At 42.5% G+C, this 26,722-nt stretch overlaps 2 protein-coding genes across 5 annotated transcripts in view; one reads left to right on the top strand and one right to left on the bottom strand.

The window, feature by feature from the left end:
* LOC124113053 overlaps nt 1-405 on the bottom strand; it is an 83,600-nt gene extending 83,195 nt beyond the window's left edge. For all 4 annotated transcript variants that reach the window (XM_048399849.1, XM_048399850.1, XM_048399851.1 and 1 more), the window contains exons 1-2: nt 316-405; nt 153-222 (exon numbers count right to left, since the gene is read on the bottom strand). In XM_048399849.1, coding sequence (XP_048255806.1) covers nt 153-222; nt 316-333 — 88 coding nt within the window. In that variant the 5' untranslated portion in view covers nt 334-405. The remainder of the gene's footprint in view (nt 1-152; nt 223-315) is intronic.
* Nucleotides 406-8,525: 8,120 nt separating this feature from the next.
* LOC124113071 (annexin B9-like) lies at nt 8,526-21,208 on the top strand. The gene is made up of 9 exons (XM_046473318.2): nt 8,526-8,703; nt 13,670-13,745; nt 13,923-14,017; nt 14,728-14,841; nt 15,205-15,295; nt 15,918-16,066; nt 16,960-17,137; nt 18,228-18,340; nt 19,025-21,208. Exons 1-9 carry the CDS (start codon nt 8,698-8,700, stop codon nt 19,151-19,153), a joined length of 951 nt encoding a protein of 316 aa, XP_046329274.1. The 5' UTR covers nt 8,526-8,697; the 3' UTR covers nt 19,154-21,208.
* Nucleotides 21,209-26,722: the final 5,514 nt, after the last annotated feature.

Raw genomic sequence — 26,722 nt, 5'->3', positions numbered from 1 at the left:
TATAACAGTTAGATCTAGTTTAGAATGTTTGGAAATACTTTTAATCGTCTTCATTTTTTGTGTAACAACCATAGTCAACAAACACTACTCAAATTATTATAAAATTCACGGTAGCTAGAGGCGAGAAACATGTGGGAAGTTTGTTTACATACCCAACCCGAGTTGTGATAAGTCCAAGTACTCCAGAGAAGGTAGCGGCCCCGTCGCTTTAGAGCGCAGCAACTGCAATTACAAAGAGTTCACAAGTATAAATATGAAGGACTTTTAGAGAGGAAAAGGTAACTTTTGCATGAAAATCAAGAAAATCGCCCTTACTGCTGTTGTTATTTTCATGGTTACGCCATAGCTAGAGAAACACGACACCCGATTAACTGAGTGACAGCGGCATACTGTCAGACTGTTCACGCAGTTGTCAGACTACGCCAAGAAAACATGTTCTCTTGACACGTGTCGATATATTTGGAACTTCATCTCAAATAGATATTAAATGCATGGAAATGGTATAACTGTACTGTTTCATTAATATCATGTAAATTCCATTACGTGTTTATTTGTTTAACCATGAATTTAGTTATTTCCTATTAATACGCGCGTGACCCAGGATTAGCGAGGTCATGTTTTGGATAGGGCAATCTCCACATGGTTGCAAAGTATTTCAAGAGTGCTTCAATAAATATAACATGACTTTGACACATATTGATTTAATATATATTACACCCCGATAGTTTGTGGTATTACGGACAATGGCTTGTCTTAGAAAGTAAACAGAATATACCTCTCCCCCCACCTCCCCACCACACCACACCCAACCCCACCCCAGCCTAATGACAAAACGAACGTCCAATCCATACACACACACCCAAAACAAAAACAAAAACAAATTAAAACAAACAAACAAACAACAACAACAAACAACAACACACACACACACACACACACACACACACAAAACAAAAAAGCTTCAAGCGTCATTTGAGATTATTTGGTATGGAGTCTCCAAAATGCTGGTCGCTGTAAGGCTGAAATAATGCCGATGCGACGTTAAATTTAAACTCACTCCAAAATGTTGATTTAAGTCTATGTGTTAACTCTTTAGAAAATATAATACAGTGTCATAATTAAGCTAGGTAGCATTGTAAGCCCTTTCATTTGTCACCACATACGCGTTATTCTGTATTAACATCAAATTTACACATTGTGAATTCTTGGAAAGCAGATTTTAAAATTGAAATTCTTAGTTGGTATGTTGGATTTATTTATATAAAAAACGAAGATATTTCAGATTGTTTTGTTTTTCTTGCAAAACTTGTTGCCATGTATGCGGCTTTAGTTAAACGTATTCTGTCGGCCTTAAACTTCAAGACACTTTGTGCACAATTTACACAATGAACACATCTGTGGAATAATTTTTGTTGTTATTTGAGATAATCTTTTACAACCTAGGATAGGCGAAACCGAAAAAGGATTTTGAGGGAGGTGGTGGTTGGGTTTGTATATTACGAAGACAACACCTGAAAGTTAATAACATCTAGGGCCGTGTTATATAAAATATGAAAATGTATCCTGACATGTCATTTTTACGACAATAAAGAATCTTTAAACGCTTTCTATTTAAAGTTGTAATAAAACTACCAACACGGAGCTTAACGTGTGCATATGTTTGTTAAACCTCTGCAGAAAGCTAGTTCTGACTTAACCTGAGACATTTAAAAAGCCCTGTAAATCTGCTCCAAATCGCATAAACATGGTGAGAAGAGAGGTCACCGCAAGTTGTCAGAATAAGACTCGGAGAAGCTGCAGTAAAATACTTCAGTAGTCCCACTGTCTCTGCGTCTGTCTTGGGGAAACGGTAACTACAAAAAGGCGCGATGAGGTTTAACGTTATTGCACTTATATAGCGACGTGCATGTACACGTGTGCGTGTGTGTGTAGCTGCTTATACTAGTCCAGACTAATGGCGGACTCCCCGGCGGTTTTATTGCGTTAGCCCACTGAGATACAATGTCGCAGTTTAACAAGAATATCTAACTCAGACACAGTAAAGTGAGCCGACGAGTGCATGTTTAGGCCCTTGGTGCTATTAAGCAGGGTAACAACAAATACCAGCCTAAAACGTCTTTTGGAATGAAGTGTCCGGGGATCGAATCACCGATTTTCCGCTCTCCGGGCAGACACTCTATCCCACTGACCACGGAAGCGGTCGTAAATACAATGACACTTAACATTACTCCCCCAAAACACACAGACGCCAACATTACTCCCAACACACAGACGCCAACATTACCCCAAACACACAGACGCCAACAATATTCCCCCAACACACATAGATGACAACATTACTCCCCCGACACCCACAGACGCCAAAATTACTCCCCCAACACACAGACGCCAACATTACCTCCCCGACACACAGACGCCAACATTACCTCACCGACACACAGACGCCAACATTACCCCCAACACACAGACGCCAAAATTACTCCCCCAACACACAGACGCCAACATTACCTCCCCGACACACAGACGCTAACATTACCCCCAACACACAGACGCTAACATTACCCCCAAACACACAGACGCCAACATTACCCCCAACACACAGACGCCAACATTACCCCCAACACACAGACGCCAACAATATTCCCCCAACACACACAGATGACAACATTACTCCCCCGACACCCACAGACGCCAAAATTACTCCCCCAAACACACAAAGACGCCAACATTATTACTCCCCCACTCACAGACGCCAACATTACTTCCCCCACACAGATATCAACATTACTCCCCCACTCATAGACGCCAACATTACTCCCTCACACAGATAGCAACATTACTCCCCCACTCACAGACGCCAACATTACTCCCCAACACAGATATCAACATTACTCCCCCACTCACAGACGTCAACATTACTCCCCAACACAGATATCAACATTACTCCCCCCACACAGATATCAACATTACTGCCCCACTCACAGACGCCAACATTACTCCCCCCACACAGATATCAACATTACTCCCCCACTCACAGACGCCAACATTACTCCCCCCACACAGATATCAACATTACTGCCCCACTCACAGACGCCAACATTACTCCCCCACAAAGATATCAACATTACTCCCCCACTCATAGACGCCAACATTACTCCCTCACACAGATATCAACATTACTCCCCCACTCATAGACGCCAATATTACTCCCTCACACAGATATCAACATTACTCCCCCACTCACAGACGCCAACATTACTCCCCAACACAGATATCAACATTACTCCCCCACTCATAGACGCCAACATTACTCCCTCACACAGATATCAACATAACTCCCCCACTCAGACGCCAACATTACTCCCCCCACTCATAGACGCCAACATTACTCCCTCACACAGATATCAACATTACTCCCCCACTCACAGACGCCAACATTACTCCCCCACACAGATATCAACATTACTCCCCCACTCAGACGCCAACATTACTCCCCAACACAGATATCAACATTACTCCCCCGACACCCACAGACGCCAACATTACCCCCTCACACAGATAGCAACATTACTCCCCTACTCACAGACGCCAACATTACTCCCCAACACAGATATCAACATTACTCCCCCGACACCCACAGACGCCAACATTACTCCCCCCACACAGATATCAACATTACTCCTCCGACACCCACAGACGCCAAAATAACACACACACCCCACCCCAACACACATACGCCAACAATACTCCCCGAACACTGTATCTCATCATTCTCATGCACTTTATCTTGTTGAATCTACGTCTACTCCACATCATATGCGACTCCTTACTCCTTGTTGAAGGCTTTATGGCTCAGTAACATTTGGAGCCGCAGTTTGCTGTTCAAAGTTGCGTCCCTTGGTCATAGCAGGATCCACTGATCGTGGGTTCGAATGCAAGAACGTATTGAATATGACCCTTAGGTTGTTAGTACTCGTGCTAGTGGTCACCAACGTGGCAAACATTTAAGAGCCGTGTCACTTCAAGCTTTTCTCCCACACTAAGCTGACACGGTTTGATATAAATGAATTACTTTTCAAAGAGCTACATTGACTCACTCACTTTGTCTGCACCGGCTCGTTGTGGACCTATTAGCATCACCTTGGTGAATCTTTCCACCGCCCTATAGTAGACCTACATATACTACTCAAAGTTTGCTGACGATCACCGCTTTAAAAGGTAATACGTCAAACCGTGTGCATCTGTTGAAATAGCCAAAGAAAGTATTACGTGAAGACATGTTTAATGAACAAAACTCCGTTGTCGTGTGCCACACAATGCCAACAAACAACGTGTGACCAATAATCAGTCAGATCACCCGTCAGCTCCCAAAACGTGTCAGGATGGTTGCCAAGGGGAAGATTGTTTCGCTCTTCAGTAGGAGCATTGCCGAGGACTAACATAGCAATGTCTCCAGAGTCGGCTAACGTCTTTATGTTGTTCAGTACACAGTGAAGAGCCGTCTCAGTACTGTGCGAGACTCTGTATGCTGACTGATACTTGTCCATCAAATAAGATTTTCGTAGATGTTCAAAGCCAGTAGCAGGTCATTTCAGAGTGTGGTAGCAGTCACGAAATGATGACGTCTTGCTGCTGTCAGGTAAAACCTGTCTTCCCGCTGTGTGGTGAAACGCTTGTCGACCACCTGCATGTCGCTGGGTAGGTGATCCAAATGTTTGGTATCGATTCCATGCTCTGCCCCCCAAAACGGTTACAACGTGACGTTGTGTAGAGACAGTTTCAAGCATGCCTATGCATCTGTCTAATTTTTCGGTCGTCAAACAACTTCTTTGACGCTGAGAGGGCATAAGTACATTAAGTTGTTCCAATCCTCAGTAGCAAATATTGTGCTCTCTGATACTGATGGGCAACGATTCTGCCACGAAACATTCACACGCAGGTCATCAAGCACCTCGTGCACCTCGTGCACCTCGTGTCCATGACTGCATGCCTCTGCCCGTTCGTTATGTAATTGAGGTCCTATAGGGGTTGCCAAATCATTGTGTATAGGGATATTCAATCTTTATTTGTTTTTTTATTCTTTTATATCATCAAAACTTTATCCTTAGCGCACCTTGAGAATATTTAATCATATGACAAATGACGCATACCTGCGATGAGGATCTTTACCACGATCTACCACTATCTCTGAATGGCATGGTCAAAGACAGATTTAGGAGAAATATTGCTACTTTGTTCGGAGGTCCTGTCATCAGATATTAGGGCCACATGTCCCAATAACCCTACCTCGCGGAAGTTCTATTTTACCCTTTGGTGGGCGTGAGATGTCAAAATACCGGCGAGAATGAATTTTCTCTCTAGGCTCCACAACTGACTCGCTCGAATGTAACATGGTTAGAAATAGACTACTAGATATGATATCTTTAAATATTACCGATAGTGCATTTTGACTTATAAAATATTCCATCTGTTGCTTGAAGAGGTGTGCACATGCCCGGATTTTGGCAAGAAACGCTCTACGACGTATTTCAATTTAGATGTTCTCTGACGGAGATGATCCTTGGACCAGACACAGACTTAGGCTGGAATAGAAGGCAAAAACTGACAAGGCTGGGTGGGTGGTCCCTAGTATTGCTTGCTTGAGGCTGTCGATCCGTGTTCGTCGTCGCATGTCGACTCATAGTGTTGCATGGTGGATCAACTATGTCCCCAATACCCTTGTCTTGTGATAATAAGGACTACTCAGCAACAACTTGGCCAAGGCAATTCTGCTGTATAGGTATGTGTTGTGAGCATCAGAGGCATATAGTCCAGTCAGAGTAAGGTGATGTATTAAGCATGTGTGAGACAGAACTCGGTGTAGCGTTATGGTAGAGGTGGCTTCTTAAAATATAGTTTGTTTCGATCCATCCGCCCCTAATATTTTGAATATTTTTCAGCACTGTTAAGAAACGACTTTTACCGGATGTGGACCTTTTCACATGTCTTGCCTTTCAAAGTGTGTCAGATTCTCGGGGGAACCGAGCTGCCATCACTATTGCCTCGGGATCGTCTCGTCATACTTCGTGCAGCAAAGGGGGTGGCCAAAAGTACGGATGTGGCAAAATTTGCGGCACCTTAGGCAACAGGGACCGCAATTCTCTGTGCGCAGTTGCGACCCTTTGACGTGCAAGAAACCTTTGATCGTGGGTTCGAATCCCGGTTCGCCCTGATTATGCTTCTAGCTTTGTCGGCACCATACCCGTGCTCGTGGGTTTCACAAAATGTGTATACGCATCAAGCTGATAGCTGTGATATAACTGAAATAATGTTCAAAGCGGAGTTAAACGAACTCACTCACTCAAAAAAGTCCAGCGAACCAGTCACGTGCGCAAGTACATAGAAGGAAACGGATGGCCTGAACATAATATTTCAACACACAAGATATGGTATCTCAGGCAAGTTAGACAAGTTTAAGTTGAACAAAACATACGTCTTGACACTAACACCCTTCTTCATGAGATGTTGACCGCCTTCGTGGTCTAGTGGTTGAGTATCCGCCCGGAGAGCTGAAGGTTCGGGGTTCGATCCGAGGCCGCGCCATACGAAAAGACCTTAAAATATGGTACTTGTTGTTATCCTACCTGGCGCTCGATATCAAGGGGCTGAAACAAGAACTGGTCAGTATACAGTGTCCAGTATTCATGTTAAACCTCGGCATGGTATCTCAGTGGGCTAGCACTATAAAATGGGCACTAATCCCGCTTAGTACATGCAGCCACACGTGCATGCGCGTCGCTATATAAATGCAAAAAGCTTGGACGCGACGTTAACCCCATTTCACCTCACCTCACCTGAGATATTCTCGTGATAGTGGTTCTTTTGTGAGTTGTCACTGAAGCACAGACCCTAAAATTTGAGCGATGAAATATGAACAGTGTCTATAAAAACTACACAGAAATCTCCCAGCCCCTATTGTTGACACTTTACATTATGTTGACCTACCGAATACAAAGGTGTTAAGAGTAGAGTATTTCGAAAGTCTTAGTTTTTTACCTCAAGCGAACCCGTACGTAATTCTGTGCAGGTAACACCCTAGTCAATGACGCCAGACTGGAAACCAAACAATGTGGCACCTACCGACAATGACTTCGTTTTTCCTTACCGATACAAATATGCTGGCCGGTAGCTGGAATCAATATGTTACATGTGTCATACATGGGTGAGCCCGGTAACACGCCCACTCCTTCCAGGCTCAAACTTGAAAACTCAAACATGCAGGTCAAATGCAGTGACGGATCAAGGAGGTGTTGGTGGGTTGCTGGTGGTGGTCACCCCCATTTTTATATGTAAAAAAGAAATCCCCCCCCCATTATTTTTTTTTAAATTTAAAAAGTTTTAAAATAATGTTAAAAAATGTGAATACCTTGAATCATAAATGTTGAATTGGTCGTTAAATTAAAAGTAATAATGGTTTACATATCGTTTTGTAGGTGGACTCCTCTCCCCCCCCCTCCCCCCCCCCCCCCCCCCCCCCCCATTTTTGTTGTTGTTGTTGTTGTTGTTGAAAAAACCACTAAAACAATGCTGGATCCGCCACTGACATGAATGTACACAGCTCCATAACATTACGCTTAACTTGTTGCAACACAAATTCAACCAATCCCTTGTACTGCGTGGGAATATGGGGGTTCAAACATTTTGAAAAAGTAGAAAAATACAGCTCTTAACTTGTACAAAGTTCCCAAATGTTGGCATATGTAGAGTATGGCCGATATGTATTATCTATAAGATCTTATATTGGATGCATCAACTCCTGGTTTAACATTATAAGATTGCACGAACACCGTTCACACCACAGACGTAAGATGTAAATATCGAACTTCAATATACGAACGTACAGCGTTCAGCAATAAACCCTTTGTCAAACAATTTAAGTACCCAACACTAACTCGCTATGCCATGCAGTAAGCATGTTTTAAGTAGCAAATGCTGTTACATATATCAAACGGCATATATAGCGAAACCCCCTCAATACGACACGAAGGCAATTGTGCGGATTAAAAAAACCTCTGGATTAACTAATCATGGATCCTGTTATCGTCCTGTCTGTAGGTGTCCAAATTAATAAGGTCCAGAGTGCCGAAATTTCACTGCATCTATTTGTTTTTGAAAGTATATTCGAATTCAGTAACGGAAAGGTGTACACTGTTTGCACTAGACATGTTGCCTACAAATCGTGCATCGAGAGCAAATTCGACAATATATCCCCCATATATTCAATTGATTCAGTCGAATTGTAGGTAAATATCCAATAAAGGTGAATTGTATAATGGCTGTGTTGTGCAATTTATGAATATGCCGCAAGCAGGCAGCATAACGTGACGGTTTAACAATTGAAACCCACATCTCTCTGCACAGGTGTTAACGCTACACAGTATCACCATGGGTGAGTCATTCGCCCACCTGCGTGGCCTTGAATAAACTTCCCGAAACATATCTCGGTTTTGAAAACAAGATAACTCGCGCTATCGACGAGTCGTGATTCTGTCGGGTGCATCCCGTTGATACGATGATCACTAAGACACGGCATCGTCTGCCACGAAATGCACGATTGCGTAGTGAAGTCGTTCATTGGTTAGCCGGATGTCACGTGACACGCCAGACCTGTCAGACTGACCTGGGATTTTGAAGGGATACCAAGCTAAACTGCTAAATATGCCGGTAAGACAAACTCTCTATTTTACAGATTTTCGTTGTGGTTATTGATGGAGGTATTCCGGGTGCCCATACACCAATGGTTTTGATAGTGGTATGTAGTTGCGAGCCGTGGATTAAAAAAGTGATCTATGTTTTCTCTCGTGGGCGGGGTCGCTCGAAGGTATGTGTACATACTAGCTTGGAGGGAGTGCAGTGTTCATTCAAGCTTCGCGGTGATGTTAAACGTGGAGCTTTTTGACGCTGTATTTAATGTGTCTGACATTTTCACTCCGCTTCTTACATGTGTATTAGCATATTCAATATTTATATATGTTATACAAATAACGATATTACCAAACGATTGTATTTATCAAACTCGATCTTACACATAAATGTCTTCCTGTGTAATATGAGCAGACTTACCTGAGCATATTTTCACAACCATTAACTATTCAGGATCATCGTGAGATCAGTGGAAGCTATGGAACTGACATTCCCGCAGTAGGTTTAGTGCAGAAGGTCATGGATGAAAGAGGATAGTTAATTGTCCCGCGAGCGTATGTTTAGTTTATAGACAAATCTATATTTCTGGTCGATGAACGCATCACATTGTGAACTGCCTAATGATCAGTCTTCCTGTTGGAGCATATGGTAGTGCAATTATAAGGTATTCTGTATGATGGATTCTAGTGATCCGATACACTGGGCGTGAGTGAAGGCCTGTCCGTCACGGATGTGTAATTTCCCGATATGTCTCTATTAACTCACCTACAATGTGTACTAGCATATAAGCAACTTGTCACATACATACAGCAACCCATGCTTGTCGTAAGAGGCGACTAACGGGATCGGGTGGTCAGGCTCGCTGACTTGGTTGATGCATGTCACGGTATCCCAACCGCGAAAACCCGTGAAGATCCGGGATAGAAAAGGTCTTCAGCAACCCATGCTTGTCGTAAAAGACGACTATGCTTGTGGTAAGAGGCGACCAACGGGATCGGTTGGTCAGGCTCGCTGTCTTGGTCGATTCATGATCGATCCAAATTGCGTGGGTCGAAGCTCATGATATCAATCACTGGATTGCCTGGTCCAGACTCGATTATTTACAGACCGCCGTCATATAGCTGGAATAATGCTGAGTGCGGCTTAAAACAACAATCAAACCAATTGCGTAGATCGATGCTCATGTCAGGCACTGGATTGTCTGGTCCTGACTCGATTATTTACAGACCCTGTCATATAGCTGGCATATTGCAAACAACAACAAACAAACAAATGTGCGACTTTGCTTTTATGACGTTATTAAAAAACGTTATTAAAAAACGAACGAAACAGTACATTATTCGTTTAATTGGCATTTTGAAATTGGATTTGCTTCTTGTGACTTGGGTATCACATGGCGCGAATTCCTCGCCGACAGATGAGATGGTGTATTGTACAAGCTAGGCTGTAACTTTGGCCATACATACAATGAATCTCCAAGCTTGCATTATGTATTTCTGACTTCGTCAACTTACTGAAACAAGTAACGTGTCCATAACTTACTCATACGGTCATGGGGCACTGGTTGAGACACGCTGAACCCTCTCCACGCCCAAATGACAAGATTAGACGTTGGCAGGCGGATGGGCTAGCTGGGGACAACATTGCTTACATAGCCGCGTATGATTTGCGCTGGTCACCAAGTCGTGACAATCTGGCCGTTTATCATGTTTGTGTAGGCGAGGGTATCGGGAGGTGGTAGCTTGCTGGGTGTGAGCTCATGTATGGGCGTAGAATTTGTCAGTGCATGCCTGTTTGGCAAGCCACTCAAGTAGGCGTGATGTGCAGGAAATGACTTGAGTGTGACAATGCCATAACCATTCGAGATTTTAAACGTTCAAAACTTGCTATCGGGGAATGACATCACTGTTTTAGTTTTGTACACCAGCGTTCTGATATACTCAGAGACAATTATATGGTCTCTGGATATACTATACGGGAAAAGAAGTCCTCTTTATAGTGCCACAGAAGGGATTGGGCAGCCTTACTTCCGGTCACAGCGAAGGCACGGGTTCGATTCCCCACATGGGTACAATGTGTGAAGCCCATTTCCTGTGTTTCCCCGCCGGGATATTGTTGATATCTTGCTAAAAGCGATGTAAAACCCATACTCACTATAATGCCACGCCTGTTATAGTGCGAGCAGATTACAAGCTAGGCGACCCGCGTTATAACGAGGTTTGATATTAAAATATTTTCCAGAGTTGCGATGGAAACAAATACGATAATATTGTGTTATACCTTGACACATCTAGCCTGAAACATCTCTGCCGAGACACGCAACTTAGTTTTAAGGATGTAAAGAAGACGGAGAAAGTCTAGACATTTGATAGACGAGCCACTATCTGATCTCGGAGCAAGGTCGATGTTTACTGGCAAAGAGCAAAAGTCACAAAACTCGCGAGGGTGAGGCGAATACCGGAAATACCTATATATGTTCCGTGAACCCGAACCTCATAGCGCTATATATATACCTATGTAGGTTGTACGTAGCACAGAGCGGTGGATATAACTGCCCCCGCGGCGACAGTGACACATCTCCACATGACCGGCTGGGTGTGTGATGAGCTAGCGGGCATGTTTCAACAACACAGTTCAGAGTTCGGTCATACAGTTTGATGTAATGACACAACGTTATCTCAAGTACCGTGTTTAGACTATCTTAACACATTGGATTTCCCGATAAATGTTTTCCGTTTGCCAATAGTGAGGATTTGCATGCGACGCTAATGAGCGTATACACTGAGGTACAGGTGGCCTAGTCGTCTAAGGTGCCGCTATTAGCTGTGCAGAGTTGGGTCCCTTGTAGGGCTGGGACGAGTCCAAATTTACTACCCGGGTACCCACATCCCTATTTCCCGACCCTACCCGGGTACCCGCTGTTGGTGTCAAGGGATAGGTATAAAATGTCCGATTAGGAATAGTTTGACAGTAGCCCTGGCAGAATGTTTTTAGATACACTATAAAAACGATGTGGTCATGCATACACTGAAGTTGACTGAAGTTGACTGAAGTTTTAGCTTTGTTCAAACATTTAAGTCAGAAGGAACGTGTTCATAGTCATGAAGAAATGCGAACATTAGAGATTTTAAATTGTCGTATAACCATGTAGTTATAATTATAGTGATTTTTTTGTTTGTCATGAAACAATATATCGCGTGACTAACCACGGGTCCGGGTAGTCCTGTGAGTACCCGGGTCCTACTCAGTACCCACCCGACCCGGGTACCCGATTTACCCGTCCCAGCCCTAGTCCGTTGGACACGCAAGAAACCTGTGACCGTAGGTTCGAATCCCGCTTCGACCCGATTATGTCTGCACCATACCCGTGCTCGTGCATGGTTTCACGGAAGTGGTAACGTCCTGCATCACTTCAGGCTTTCCTCCCGCATTAAGCTGACACACCGTGATATAACTGGAATAATGTTCAAAGCGGCGTTTTCCCCAACTCACTGGTACATTTGCTTGAGTGGGTGGATTTTTAGGTCTTTTTCTGACTCTCAGTATTGCACGACGACGGACATAGAAAATTCGCATGTATAGCGAATCGAACCTGGGCAGTTGTGACGAGCGAACGCTTTATTGTAGCCTGGCGACCCCCAACCTCTGACCCGTGAAGATCAGGGTTACAATAGGTCTTCAGCAACCCATGCTTGTCGTAACAGGCGACTATGCTTGTCGTAAAAGGCGACTAACGTGATCGGATGGTGAGGTTCGCTGACTTGGTTGATGCATGTCATCGTATCCCTATTGCGTAGATCTATGCTCATGATGTCAATCACTGGATTGTCTGGTCCAGTCTCGATCGTGTAGTCCGCCGTCATATAGTTGGGATATTGCTGAGAGCGGCGTTAAACAACAAACAAACAAATAACCCCATCACTGCTACATTGTCTTAAATGAAACAGACGACCCAATGACGATCGACGTAGGGGCCATTAAATTTTACGTTAAACTCCCTTACTGACTATAGTGAAAGAAAAAGACGTCAGTTTCACAAGGCACGCATTTCACGAATCACTCTGCCGATTTAGTCGTGTTACTCCAACGAGGGTAGTCGTTTGTCCCGCTGTAAGCAGTCGCAAATTTAATACCAGTGCCTAGATATATAGTAGATGATATACTTTTACAAACATATTTTGAGAGTTGTTGATGCGAGGATCTGTTTGGGAAAGACATTATGTCTGTTGAACCCTAGCTGCAGTAGTAAATATGGAAGTCGTATTTGAAGAGCGAGAGTTATCAAATTTGATTGTACATATTGCTTTGCGTTATTAGGTTGAACATGCTCAGAAATAGTTCTGGTGTATGCTTAACTGTCATGTGCCTAATACTGCTTCAAAATGTTCAACTTTATGCCTAAAACTCTGTTAATGAACTATTCCAACAACCAACCACTTTCTACCATTAGGTTTTGTCTGCTCCAAAACGCCTCCGCCTATAAGTCGCATCCTTCGAATCAGTTATAGGTTGATGGGTGTCTAGCACTATAAAACCGACATAAGCCGGACTAGTATACAAGCAGCCACACACACGAGCAGGCACGTCGCTCTATGATTGAAATCATCTTGAACGCGACGTTAAACCCCGTTTCACCTTACCCCTAATGTTACCAATGGGATGGATGAAGAGTAGTGTCTTAAGAACAAATGTACAGTTTGGGCCGTATTTATGAACCCACATTGGTATTCATGTCAGGACAGGTCCCCCAGTACCATAATTATGCTTGTCGTATAGGAGTCGGCTGCACAGGGGACTGGTTGTACAGCCTCCGGGACTTGACTGATCGTACTTAGGCTCAGCTTTCAGTACATGTGGCCTGCATGCATGGTAAAAGCTCGATTATCACACAGGCCGCCGTAGCTGGGATATTGCTGACTGCCGCATTGAACACCATTCACCCAGTCTCACTCAGTTAAACACTTTAATGAAACGTATTGTGTTTTAGGGAACAATTTATGGAATTAGCGACCTCGATGCTGGTGCAGTTGCAGAGACGCTCCGCAATGCCATGTCGGGATTTGGTAAGTGTCGGGTCAAGTGAAACTTATTCATTTTAGACTATTGTACTGCTTTTGCAATATTTATTTTTAAATGTCTATACTTCGTAATCACGATTTATGAGCTACGGAAACGTAAACGTAAACGTCCTCGATTATGATGTGGCTTGTTTGGGGTTAATTTGTCCCTCCCTCACACAGGCACGGATGAGGACCAGGTGCTGGTGACAGTCTCCAATCTGTCCAACGAGCAGAGGCAGGAAGTAGCCACCGCCTTTAAGCAGGCGTATGGAAAGGTAGCGTTCGTAAAGAAATCTACAGTGTTCTTATGTGGCTTAGGTGGGAAGGGGGCGCGTGTACCTCAATCGTTTAGAGTTGGGTTCGAATCTCACAGTAATGATTTTGATCCTTGGTATGTCAGCATCATTACCGAGCAAAAATGAAAAATGTCTGCCAAAATAATTGACTGTTATTTTTAATGAAGTCTCTCACCTTTATCACATCAGTCCCCGACCCCGTTAGTCGCTTGTCGTAAAAGGCGACTAACGGGATCGGGTGGTCAGGCACGCTGACTTGGTTGATGCATATATCATCGATCCCAATTGCATGGATCGATGCTCATTATGTCAATCACTGGATTGTCTGGTCCAGACTCGATTATTTACAGACCGCCGTCATATAGCTGGGATATTGCTGAGTGCGGCGTTAAACAACAAACAAACAAATCACATCAGTAACTTTTCAAATCAAACATTTTTCGTTCATGATATTTTTCTTCTTTGAACTACCCACTGACCCATTTTTCCTGAGGGCATGTTTTGTGTCTGAGCTATTTCTTTTTAACCAATTTTTTTTCTAACGACAAATATATTAGTGTATATATTGAAGGCATTGATTAATGTGTGTCACCGGGGCCATGTATGAGGGGCATTAGCTTATAGTGTCTCAGTAAAGGTTGCCCCTTCCTGTTTCCTGAAGTCACCAACTGCCTATCGCCATGTTTCAGGATCTAATCGACGACCTGAAGTCGGAACTCCGCGGAGACTTTGAGGAGGTTGTTGTCGCAGCCATGGCGCCCCCGCGAGCGCTTGATGCTCGCCAGATACACTACGCCATATCAGTGAGTACTATTATATCATCTTAAAACATGTACTTTTATCGTGAATTAGGATACATTTTTTGTGTTTTAATGTATAATTGAATTTTGAACTTATCACGAAGTGACGTTTTAAATATGAAATTTAGAAGGGAGAATAAGGAGATAAATCTTCTGTTTGGAAATTTGAGGTACTCTAACATTAGATTTGATACCTCTTATTTTATTTTGGAACCGATCACTTTTAATGTTATTTTGACCAATCAGTTTCAAGAGTGAGTCATATAAATGCTTTTTTTTATCGATTGGTCCTTCTCTTTATACCATCAAGTGCATGCATGCATTTTTAATTGTAATCATTTAAATTAATTATTTTATTGACTTCAGGGTGCAGGGACGGATGAAACAACGATCGTAGAAATCATGTGCACAAGAAGCAATGACGAAATAAACCAAATAAAAGAGATTTATAAAGAAGGTACATCTACATTGCACATGTAAACGGGACTTTGTAGTGAACTCCCTCGAACATGGAGGGTTTACCACAGGGGTCATCCCTCGTCTAATGCAACTGTTCGAGATGTACTTACAATTCGGTACATCGGTGTACTAAGGGGTCTCCCATACGATTTTTTAGGGTAATACAGAAAAAAAAATTGCCCCAGGTCTTACAAATATTCTTCGCTGGACATGTTTGAAGTCCTGACAAAATATGATGTGAAGAAAGAGGAACTTGCACGTGACACTTTCTGTCTCAAAGGTGTACTGTATTTGGTATGTGTTTTCTAAAGCCGGAAGTGTTGTGTCATTACATCTGAAGCGCATACGACTTCCTCAGTTACTAGAGACACTGGCCTTACAGTTTTAAAGTGAAACTGCATAGGGCGTGTTACTTCTAAAACGGGATGTGTCATGTTTACTAAAAGTACGTGCGGAGAAGCATGCGACTTCCTGTTTCAAAGTTGTGGTTTAGATTTTAGTTCAAGTGGCTTATGATGCACGTTTCTGTTGTGAGCGTTTTGGGGAATTGGAACAAATTTGGGAAACACCTTTGTAGTTGCCACAGACGTAAAGCAAGCCATGTGTCTCCATTACTTCAGAGTTTGAGAGTGAGCTGGAGGACGACCTGACCGGCGACACGAGCGGCTACTTCCAGAGGATGTTTGTGTCGCTGTGTGCTGGGGGCAGGGAGGAGGGTGAGGACGTCGACGACGAAAAGGCGACTGAAGATGCTCAGAAGTTCCATGACGTGAGCTAATATTTTGAACCTCCGAGATGTGACAGTAGGGGCAAGCTATGGGTGTGCTGAATAAACAGAAGACCTGAAAGGGCAAGCTATGGGTGTACTGAATAAACAGAAGACCTGTAAGGGCAAGCTATGGGTGTACTGAATAAACAGAAGACCTGAAAGGGCAAGCTATGGGTGTACTGAATAAACAGATGACCTGTAAGGGCAAGCTATGGGTGTACTGAATAAACAGAAGACCTGAAGGGGCAAGCTATTGGTGTACTGAATAAACAGAAGACCTGAAATGGCAAGCTGTGGGCGTACTGAATAAACAGAAGTCCTGTCAGGGCAAGCTATGGGTGTACTGAATAAACAGATGACCTGTACGGGCGAGCTGTGGGTGTACTGAATAAACAGATGACCTGTAAGGGCAAGCTATGGGTGTACTGAATAAACAGAAGTCCTGTCAGGGCAAGCTGTGGGCGTACTGAATAAACAGGTGACCTGTAAGGGCAAGCTGTGGGTGTACTGAATGAACAGGTGACCTGTAAGGGCAAGCTATGGGTGTACTGAATAAACAGATGACCTGTAAGGGCAAGCTATGGGTGTACTGAATGAACAGATGACCTGTAAGGGCAAGCTGTGAGTGTACTGAATAAACAGATCGACCAGTAGAGCTAATTGTGGGGTGTAACAAATAACAGATTGGCCTGTTGAGCCCATTGTGGGATGTAGTGAATAACAGATTGACCAGTAGAGCTAATTGTGGGGTGTAATAAATAACATATTGACTTGTAGAGCCCATTGTGGGATGTAGTGAATAAACAGATGACCAGTGGCGTGTTAGTTAATGAACGGATGGGACAGTGAGGTCGAGGGGCGAGGTATTGATTCAAGCTTGTTATGCTGTCCAGGCGGGCGAGGGCTGCTGGGGGACCGAGGAGGCGGAGTTTAACGCCGTGTTGTGTCTGAGGAGCCAAGCCCAGATCCGGGCAACTATTGAGAAGTATGAGGAACTGCACGGCTCCACCATGGAGGACGCCATCAGGAGCGAGTGTGGAGGAGACCTTCAGAACGGGTTTCTGGCTATAGGTAAACACACGCACTACTCGTCAGTGTGAAAGCTTGCTTGGCGTAGTTTGTATTTTGTATACTATCATGACTGACTATGGTTTGTTGAGCCTAATGAGACTGATCGTATCTGGAGGCGAAGTTAGGAGCGGGGTGACCAAGGTGTTGAAGTGTTTGCTCGTGAAGCCGAATACCTGTGCGATTCCCCACATGGGTAGAACATCTCCCGTCGTGATAGTGGTGGACTATTGCTAACAGCGGCATAAAACAATACTCAAAACAGTTTACAAAAACCATATTTCAGACATTTTTAAACTTATTAATAATTATTTTAGAAAATGTGAAACCCTATTGAAAATTCATTATAAACGCCTTAAGTGAAATATTAATTCTATTTATTAACATCATATGAAATCCGACTGACACATTAGTGAAACTAATGAAAGTAGTTTGCATGTGAAAAAAAGCTTTCTTATTAATGATATTCACGACCATAGTACAGTGACGCTCTCGTATAAGGACATTTGTTCCTCGCGACAACTGTCCTATTAATTAATGCACGGAGATAATTATTGGTGGAAGATTTACTGTGCTTCATAGCACCATATACACGTTTCGGTAAGGCCAGACTTTTCTTTTTGGTTTGCGGCTTTCGATTTTGAAAAGAATAGTCGGTAGGTGTAACAAAAAAATAATTGTACAAGATTTTTTAATCATATCCATTTAAATCAGTAGGTGATGCAAAAATTATCTTGGCCTGTTCCTTATAAACGCTATAGATCTGACTTGACTGTAATTACGAGTTATCGTTATAAAAAAATAACTTTAGTCAAAAATGCTTTGGATTACTTTATCGTCGGCGGTATAATTTTTGTTTTGTCATTCTGACTTTTTCTTCTGATGCTACGTACGCAATTATGGTGTCCCCGGCCGTGATATTGCTGGAATAGTGCCCAAAGTGGCGTAAAACCATCCTCTCTCACTCTGATGTTACGAGTCTTAAGTTCAGCAGATCCGTAAACCAAGCAACCAGATGTAAGGCTCAACTATGTACTGGTTGATCTTGTTCTAATTTGTTCTGTTTGTACTATTTGTTCTGCTGTACCCACAGTTGAAGCCGCAAAGAACACACCCGCCTACTTTGCCCGTAGAGCACACGATGCAATGGCTGGACTTGGGACTAGCGATAATGACCTGATCCGAGTGATCGTCTCCAGAAGTGAGGTAGGAGGGCCTGACATCACCCAATAGCTATTTGTTCAAGGGTACACACGGGTCTCATCGTCAGTTATACATGGAACATACTTAACTCCCGGAACATACTTATCCAGCTATCAGACTAACACACGGAATGTCTTCATGGGGGCGTGGGTAGAGTAACGGAGTTGGCACGTTGGACAGGGCAATATGAGTTTGTTCTAATACCTGAACACAAACCCCTTTCAGAGTTCTAATTAGAATATGTTCTAGATCTCTTTGCTTGCCGAAAGACGCGACTTAATCAGACTCGGTAATAGGTTGATTGCGTGTCATGGCGCCCGACATCGTAACCGGGTCCTCGCTCAGAATATCAGTCACTGGTTCGTCTCATCCACACTTGATTATTTACAGGCCGTCGTGACATAGCTGGAATAATACAGGGTTGTTAAGCAACAGACGGACCTGAATATGAACTTACGACAGCTGCTGTCGATTCATAGCTCAAACTATGAATATTACTCATAACACAAGGTTACATGGAGATAACTGTAGGCGGGGCTTATTGCTGGTGTCAGGCATCCTGGTTCAGACTCGATCATTTATGTGATATGGCTAGACTATTGCTGCTGACTGCTGCACCTCCAGCTCGCGCACCCACAACACAACTGCAGTAAATCCTTTGACATGGTGTCCTTGTGTCTGCCGCAGGTGGACCTGGAGGAGGTGAAGGAGGCCTACCAGAACATGTACGAGACGACCCTGTCCGAGGCTGTTGCCAGTGAGTGCGGAGGAGACTACAAGAAGATGCTTTTAAACCTCATTGATCCTCAGTATTAACGTGCTGTGCAATACCGTCAGCATACAACACGTTCTTTTTCTTCTTCTCGCAACAGTGACTGTTTCATAGGCTTTGGATATCTGTTTCATAGGCTTTGGATATCACATAGTAATCCACATCTCTACATCCACTTGGACTGATTGTTCCGACCTGATGGGTAGTGAACATCGCAATGGTGACCAGCCATGGATCCATGGTCTTGTATTCAGGAGACTACTGATAGCCAAAGGTCATCTATCTTTTACAGTCGTCATGGTAACGAGTACATCGAGTGGTGTTTTCGTGATCTGGGTCCACTTGCACAAAGCGACCTTAGCGCTGAGACTATCGTAAGCCTGTGTTAAAGTATGGGAGTTACGATCACCTTAGCGCTACGATCGCTTTGTTCAAGTGGGCCCTGGGCAGCCCGGGATAAAGGCTAATATTTTGAAAGTGAATAAAGTATAAATGCTTTTACTAAATTTGGAGTGCCAAGTCGTTAGAACTAGCCAATTGATTTTCAATTCATTTGTATTTGTGTAGATTCACTACAGTTGTATGAAGTAGTCACATGCTCTATTTTGTTGTTAAGACTCACAATTTGGGACACCAGCTTCCAGTTGGATGTGCTAATGCTGTTGCAATCATGTTTTAATCAGGTCATATGTTTGAATATTCTTGTATTTTCCAACATTTCTAGCCATTTTCTGAAGAATTAGTACAACAGCGCTGTGTTTTTGTGAGCGTGTATGGACACTGGTGCTGGGGTGGGTACAGTGCAGGTATTCTGATGCTTACCTGTACCAGGACGTCATGGATCGTTGCTGGTTTCACATCTAATATAGCTTACACGCCAATATTGTTATTGTTCAAATAAACGCTCGCCTTTTTCATTGGTGAATGTATATTCATAAAGAGAATAAGGGACTTGTCATTTATTATACTGGGTTGAAATGAAATACAACACATCGGAAGAGCAAGTTGGCCACAATCTATCACAACTATGAGTAAATAATGACAGTTTTATTTGTTGACGGTCTGGTCGTTTTTGAGGAGCAAAATGTGATACAGTCCTGAAACCAATCACACCTGTATTGTATGACCAGTCCCTAAGACCCGGACACCTGATTATATATGTAATCTGTTGTGCCATGAAGGATCCCTGTTATCTCTCTCAAGGATTACTTGTGTGTAACGACATGGTGTGGGGTACAGGTGTTAGTACTATCACTAGCCGTTAATTTCGTAGCCCAAACATGTTCATTTTTACTGTCGAACATCCATCCACTGGGTATGCATTTTCGCTACGTCAGCAGTTCTGTTTTCTGTGTTGTTTGAGAACAACAAAATTAAACAAAGTTGTTGTGTTTTGTTCAAGAAAAAATGACAATTTGTAATGGTGTTTATAGGAACTTTGAATGTGATCTTAAAAGGAGAAACACTGCACCACAAGATACATGTGCATTGTTGCATACCCAGCGTCCAGTCTTATAGCCTGAATATATAGAATATCTAGACTAGATTGGCATTTGAGTGAGTGAGTATGATTTTACGCCGCCTTTAGCAATATTCCAGCAATATCGCGGCGGGGGACACCAGAAATGGGCTTCACACATTGCTCCGATTTGGGTCTTCAGCGAGACTAGCGAACGCTTTAACCACAAGGCTATCCCATCGCTGGAATGTTCGTGCGAAGACAATTACTGCTAATCGTCATCATTCAAAGTGCAATGGACTGAGGTTCCACAATTTGCTGTGCAAAGAGGCGTTCATTGGTCGTGCTAGGAATCGATGGCAGTTGGTTCGATCCCAAGGTTGTCCTGATCATATCCCCGGTCTGTCGGAACCCTACCTGTCGTACCGGTCAGACTAATCTGTACCGATTCACTTCTTTTTTAAGGAAGTCTCACCTTGTTACTGTTTTCACTCAGGATGCAAGGTATCCGGCTCAAGTTGTATCCCAAAACAGTATTCAGTTTGTCATGAATAAAGGGTTACCTTACTGTATCGCAACAGCAAATGCGTTTCAATAAAAAAATACACAATTGTTTAGAATATTAAATCTTTTTAACATCCCAACGCGTTCTGTTATTGCTTTTTCTTTTAGACCTATTGTGAGAGCGCGCATGCGCAGGGTATTAGTCTACCCCTTTTTAGGGGAACCTCCGCTAATACGTCCTGTTGAAGAACCCGTGAAGATTCCGGGGTAGAATAGGTCTTCAGTAACCCATGCTTGCCGTAAAAGGTGACTATGCTTGTCGTAAAAGGCGACTAACGGGATCGGGTGGTCAGGCTCGCTGACTTTGTTGATGCATGTCATCAATCCCAATTGCGTGGATCGATGCTCATGATATTAATGACTGGATTGTCTGGTCCAGACTCGATTATTTACAGACCGCCGTCATATAGCTGGAATATTGCTGAGTGCGGCGTTAAACAACCAACCAACCTGTTGAAGATATCTTGAGAACTTCTGCGTGGATTTGGTTAACAAATGGTACCAACTTTCTTTTCGTGTTTGAAGACAACAGTTAATAACGGGGAACTTGGCCTTATATTACAAGGTCATGGGGAACATTTGACCAATTTTCGGATAGTTAGATATCTCAATTAACGTATGAGTGTATTCATAATGTGCTAAAAGGCATGACAGACAATTGATTAATTGCTAATTTGCCCAGACTTAACCACATCTTTTCATCCCTCTCAAATCCGTGTAAAACAACAGTTGATAAGAGAGCGGTCATATTTAACAGTGAACTTGGCCAATAGCGCGTTAAATAGTACATATGCACGTTTCTTCCAGTTCGTGCTGGTCATGTACGTACGCTGCACTCGCTGCAAGTTACAGTCGCTCGCAGTCACGTGACTGCCGATCCTCAGTCGGATGGAGGATGTTTATCGCCAGCAAAATAGATATTTCTTGAAAAGTGCACTTTGCAATTTATGTCATTACTATAAGTAGTATTCCTTATTGCCGGAATGGCTTGTTTTCCCTGTATAAGAATAAGCACACATGCACCCATCTTCGTAAAATGATCAAGTGGTGAGGACTATGGTGACGTCACGTTTGCTTTGAAGCCAAATCCAATGTTATAAAGGTCAGGGTGCCTTTGTACAAAGCGATCTTAGCGCTAAGGTGATCGTAACTCCCATACGTTAACACAGACTTACGACAGTCGTAGCGCTAAGGTGATCGTAACTCCCATACGTTAACACAGACTTACGACAGTCGTAGCGCTAAGGTGATCGTAACTCCCATACGTTAACACAGACTTACGACAGTCGTAGCGCTAAGGTGATCGTAACTCCCATACGTTAACACAGACTTACGACTGTCGTAGCGCTAAGGTGATCGTAACTCCAATACGTTAACACAGACTTACGACAGTCGTAGCGCTAAGGTTGCTCTCTACAACGGCACCCAGGGATGAGACCTAAATGTACTGAAATAAATTGATTGGCGTGATATTTTATGGATGCTTCGATGGGTAGTCAACTCTGCACCACCACTGTTTCGCGGTCACTTTGAAGTGTACCCTCTTGCTTCATACATATCCAAGTGACAAAAGCCGTTTCCATAATCATAAGAAATCTCATTGTTCATTGTGTGACTCCGTCTGTAGCATAATCATACGCTTAAGAATCACTATTAAATAGTGAGGATATCAGGTGTTCGCGAAAAGGTGGGCGTATCCTGCCTCGCCCGAGGCACGCACAATAAACACTTGCAACGGTTGTTCAATTGTTCACCTGAAAAAGCACGGGCCCATACGGTACAAGTCGAAGCAGAGAATTGCATCAGACATTATATTTGTCACTGATGCGTCAAATTTGGAAATTTCCTCCACATGCCTACCATAAAACCTTTTGAAAGTTTTACTGGTTTTTAATAAAAAACCTTAAACTATTATGCGTATATTGGTGTTGCTAATTGTATTACTGTCGTTTCATTGAACTCCAGACACTGCCTTATTTACTAACCTCATCACAATAGTTACACATTGTCGTTGGTCCAGTTTAGGTTTTCTCTGTCTGTACATTCCCTGCATTCTATGTATTAATAATTCTGACTAATCCATGACCATCCGTGTTAGAATATGTCTTCAGCAACCCTTGCTTGTCGTAAGTGGCGACTATGCTTGTCGTAAAAGACGACTAACGGGATCGGGTGGTCGGACTAGCTGATTTGGTTGATGGATGTCATCGTATCCCATATCCCATCGTATACCGATGTTCATGATGTCTATCACTGGATTGTCTGATCCAGACTTCATTATTTACAGACCGCCGTCATAGGGCTGGATTAGTGCTGAGTGCGCCGTAAACAACAATCAACATCAACAACATAATTCTTACTCTCTGTATTTAACTTTCATTCTGTCTACGTTTTTCTACCCTTTTCAAGTACGAACAGTGTACACGATCAGCTCTGCTATACGCCAAGACATGAAAACAACTACCACGAGAACCTACATCTGACATATGATTACTATAGTTTTTTAGGCATGATCGCCGTGAATGCACGGTGTCTCCATGCTGATAATATATATCCAGAGATATAGTTAATTTGTTCGTGATCGCCTCCGGGGTCTAGTGGGAGCGCTGGAGGTCCGGGTTCGATTCCCGGCCGCGACCTTAAATATGGTTCTTGTTGTTACTCTGCCTTGCGCTCGTAATTAAGGGGCTGACACAAGAACTGGTTGGCCCGGATACAGAAATCTATGTCTGAGTTGGGTATTCGTGTTAATCTGTGGTATCTCTGTGGGCTACCACTATAAAATCGAGACTAGTCCGGACTTGTACAAGCAGCCACACACACGTGCAAGCACGTCGCTATATCGGTGCAATAATCTTGGACGCGACGTTAAGCTCCATTTCACCTCACCTCATTTGTTCGTAAGAGCTTCAATTATTTTCTTACAAGAAACGCAACGTAATTTACAAAATGCAAAATACCTATGCAGTGAGTCATTTTTCTCATGGTAGCACACATAGACTTAGTGCACGGGTCATGATACTTATGAAAGTGGTAATGAATATGTAGGAGATAAGTCTACTGTGTACTGAAATTTGAGGTGGTCTAACGGTAGATTAGACACCTCTCATTTCAATTTGGAACCGAGCGCAAATTTCAATGCACAGTAGGTTTATCACCATGTTGCTATGACGACAAGGTCGCTTGTCACTCTCTTTGGAACTCCTAGTTACACAGGGGTAAATAGACCAGCTGTCTTCGGAGGGGTCACAGGTAGAGACAAATGTGACAGTTATCTCTCAAGTTCAAGTTTAATTACTTATATGATTGACTAGTTCAAAGTAATGGTTACAATATACATAGTCTATTAAAAGAATTCATAAAATGACACAAACACCCTCCCCTACATATATATCATCGCAACCTGTTGAATATATACTCAACCAATTCATTTCTTGGAAGTCTTGACATCATCCATTGTCGGCGTGAGAGGTCATATAAATGAAACAATCAACTACAAAACGAAATTAGTTCTCAAATAACTCATTAAATAACAGCGTTTTAGATATTTTTAAGTTGTACCTACGTATCAGTTGGCTTGAAATAGCCTCCAAGTTACAGTACAGTATGACTTTCTCTCCACCCCAAACTTGGGTATGGCTGAACTTGGCCTTCTCTTTACTGCCCGTGGCACTGCTCATCACGACTGTAAAGATCTGTTATGATGTTCACCATTAACGTGATGAATTACTGGTGGAAATAAGCCAGCTGGATTAACCTCATTGCTAAACTGGTTTCCTTAAAAATCGCTTTATCGTAGAAAATACACGACTATTATGTGACATTATGAATTACTGCATGTGAAATACATCGAATCCCAAACCGACTTGTTACTGGGTTTGAGAAAGCCTTTGGTAGTGTTGAGGGGGAATATACAAAACCCCAGAATTATCATAAACCCTAGAGACAAATAACTGCAGTGCTATGAAAGCGTATTGGTGACACATTCTAGGTGAAAGTATCATCTACGTTGATGTATCGTCTATGTAGATACCAGTATCATCTCCGTAGAAGTAAGTATCATCGACGTAGATGAAAGTATCATCTACGTAGGTGTAAGTATCATCTACAACCCATGCTTACCATGCATAAATGGCGACTATGCTTGTTGTAAGTGGCGACCAACGGGATCGGGTGGCCAGACTCGCTAACTTGGTTGATGCATGTCATCGTATTTCAATTGCGTGGATCGATGCTCATGATGTCAATCACTGGATTGTCTGGTCCAGACTCGATTATTTACAGATCGCCGTCATGTAGCTGGAATATTGCTGAGTGCGGCGTTAAACAACAGGTTAACCTAGCCTAACCTACGTAGATGAATGTATTGTCTACATAGATTATATTTTTTTTAGAATATGGCAACAACACTTCCATAGTATGCAGTTCAACAATAAATACAGGCCATATTTCAAATTATTTGAAGCTGGATCGAGGCTGCAGACAAGGTGATGCACTGTCACCGCATACTTGTATCATATGTGCAAAGGTGCTTTCCATTTCCATTAAAAGAACAAAATACATAAAGGTATGGATATCAAGGGAATAGAATACTTTATATTTTAATATGCAGATAATTGTACACAAGAGGGATCAGAAGATCTTTCAGAATTGATACATTGTACTTTAAGGAATGTTGCTATTGCCTCAGGTATTAAAGTCATTTGCAACAAAAGTGTGGCTATTGGATTGGCTAAAAAAAAAGAACTCAAATGAAAAAATGTGTCCCCCATATATCACTTTACTGATAAAAAGAGCCGTTTATGATTCTTGGAATTACTTTAATGCAAATCATCATATGATAACTCTTATTTTTTTAAAATGGGAACAAAGCAGGTATACCTTTTTTCTTGGCAAATAAGACTACAAACATTCAAGGCAAAATAACAATAATAGAATCCCAAATAATTTCACCATTCAAAAATCCAAAGAAAAGAATTTTTTAAGAATCTTGATCTTTCGTTTTATTTTGAGCGGTGAACATGAAAGAATGAAAAGAGAATGATAATAAGTGATTACAGGAAATCAGGACCAAAATGATTGACATTGAAGCCTTCTGTAAATATATGAAAATCAATTGACTTAAGAAGATTTTTGGCAAAACGGTTTACGGCAACTGATACTGCAAACTACATAATATGTACATATGGCAATATCAATATTGTTATTTTCTGGCAAAAAACAAACAAACATATCTTAACAAAATGACTAAAGAAACAAAATATATTATTTTCAAAACTGTTAGAATCTGGTGAATGTAGATTGGAATATAAATTAAGTCAGGTAATGTTCGCAAATAAAAACAAAAGAAATTGCCTGCCACAAAAATAGATTGTCGCAAGGTGGTTTTCTTTTTAAAAATTCAGGCTCACCCTGAAAACTAAATGTCCTAATATTTCTCGTTGTTTGTTTGTTTGTGGTTTAACGCCCCACTCAGCAATATTCCAGCTATATGACAGCGGTCTGTAAATAATCGAGTCTGGACCAGCCAATCCACTGATTGATATCATGAGCATCGATCCACGCAATTGGGACCGATGATATGCATCAA

This window comes from Haliotis rufescens, unplaced genomic scaffold (assembly GCF_023055435.1).
Source record: "Haliotis rufescens isolate VD_foot unplaced genomic scaffold, xgHalRufe1.0.p SCAF_2, whole genome shotgun sequence".
NCBI classification, from domain to species: domain Eukaryota; kingdom Metazoa; phylum Mollusca; class Gastropoda; order Lepetellida; family Haliotidae; genus Haliotis; species Haliotis rufescens.
Note: the sequence above shows the minus strand (reverse complement) of the source record. Positions and strands in the feature narration are given on the sequence as shown.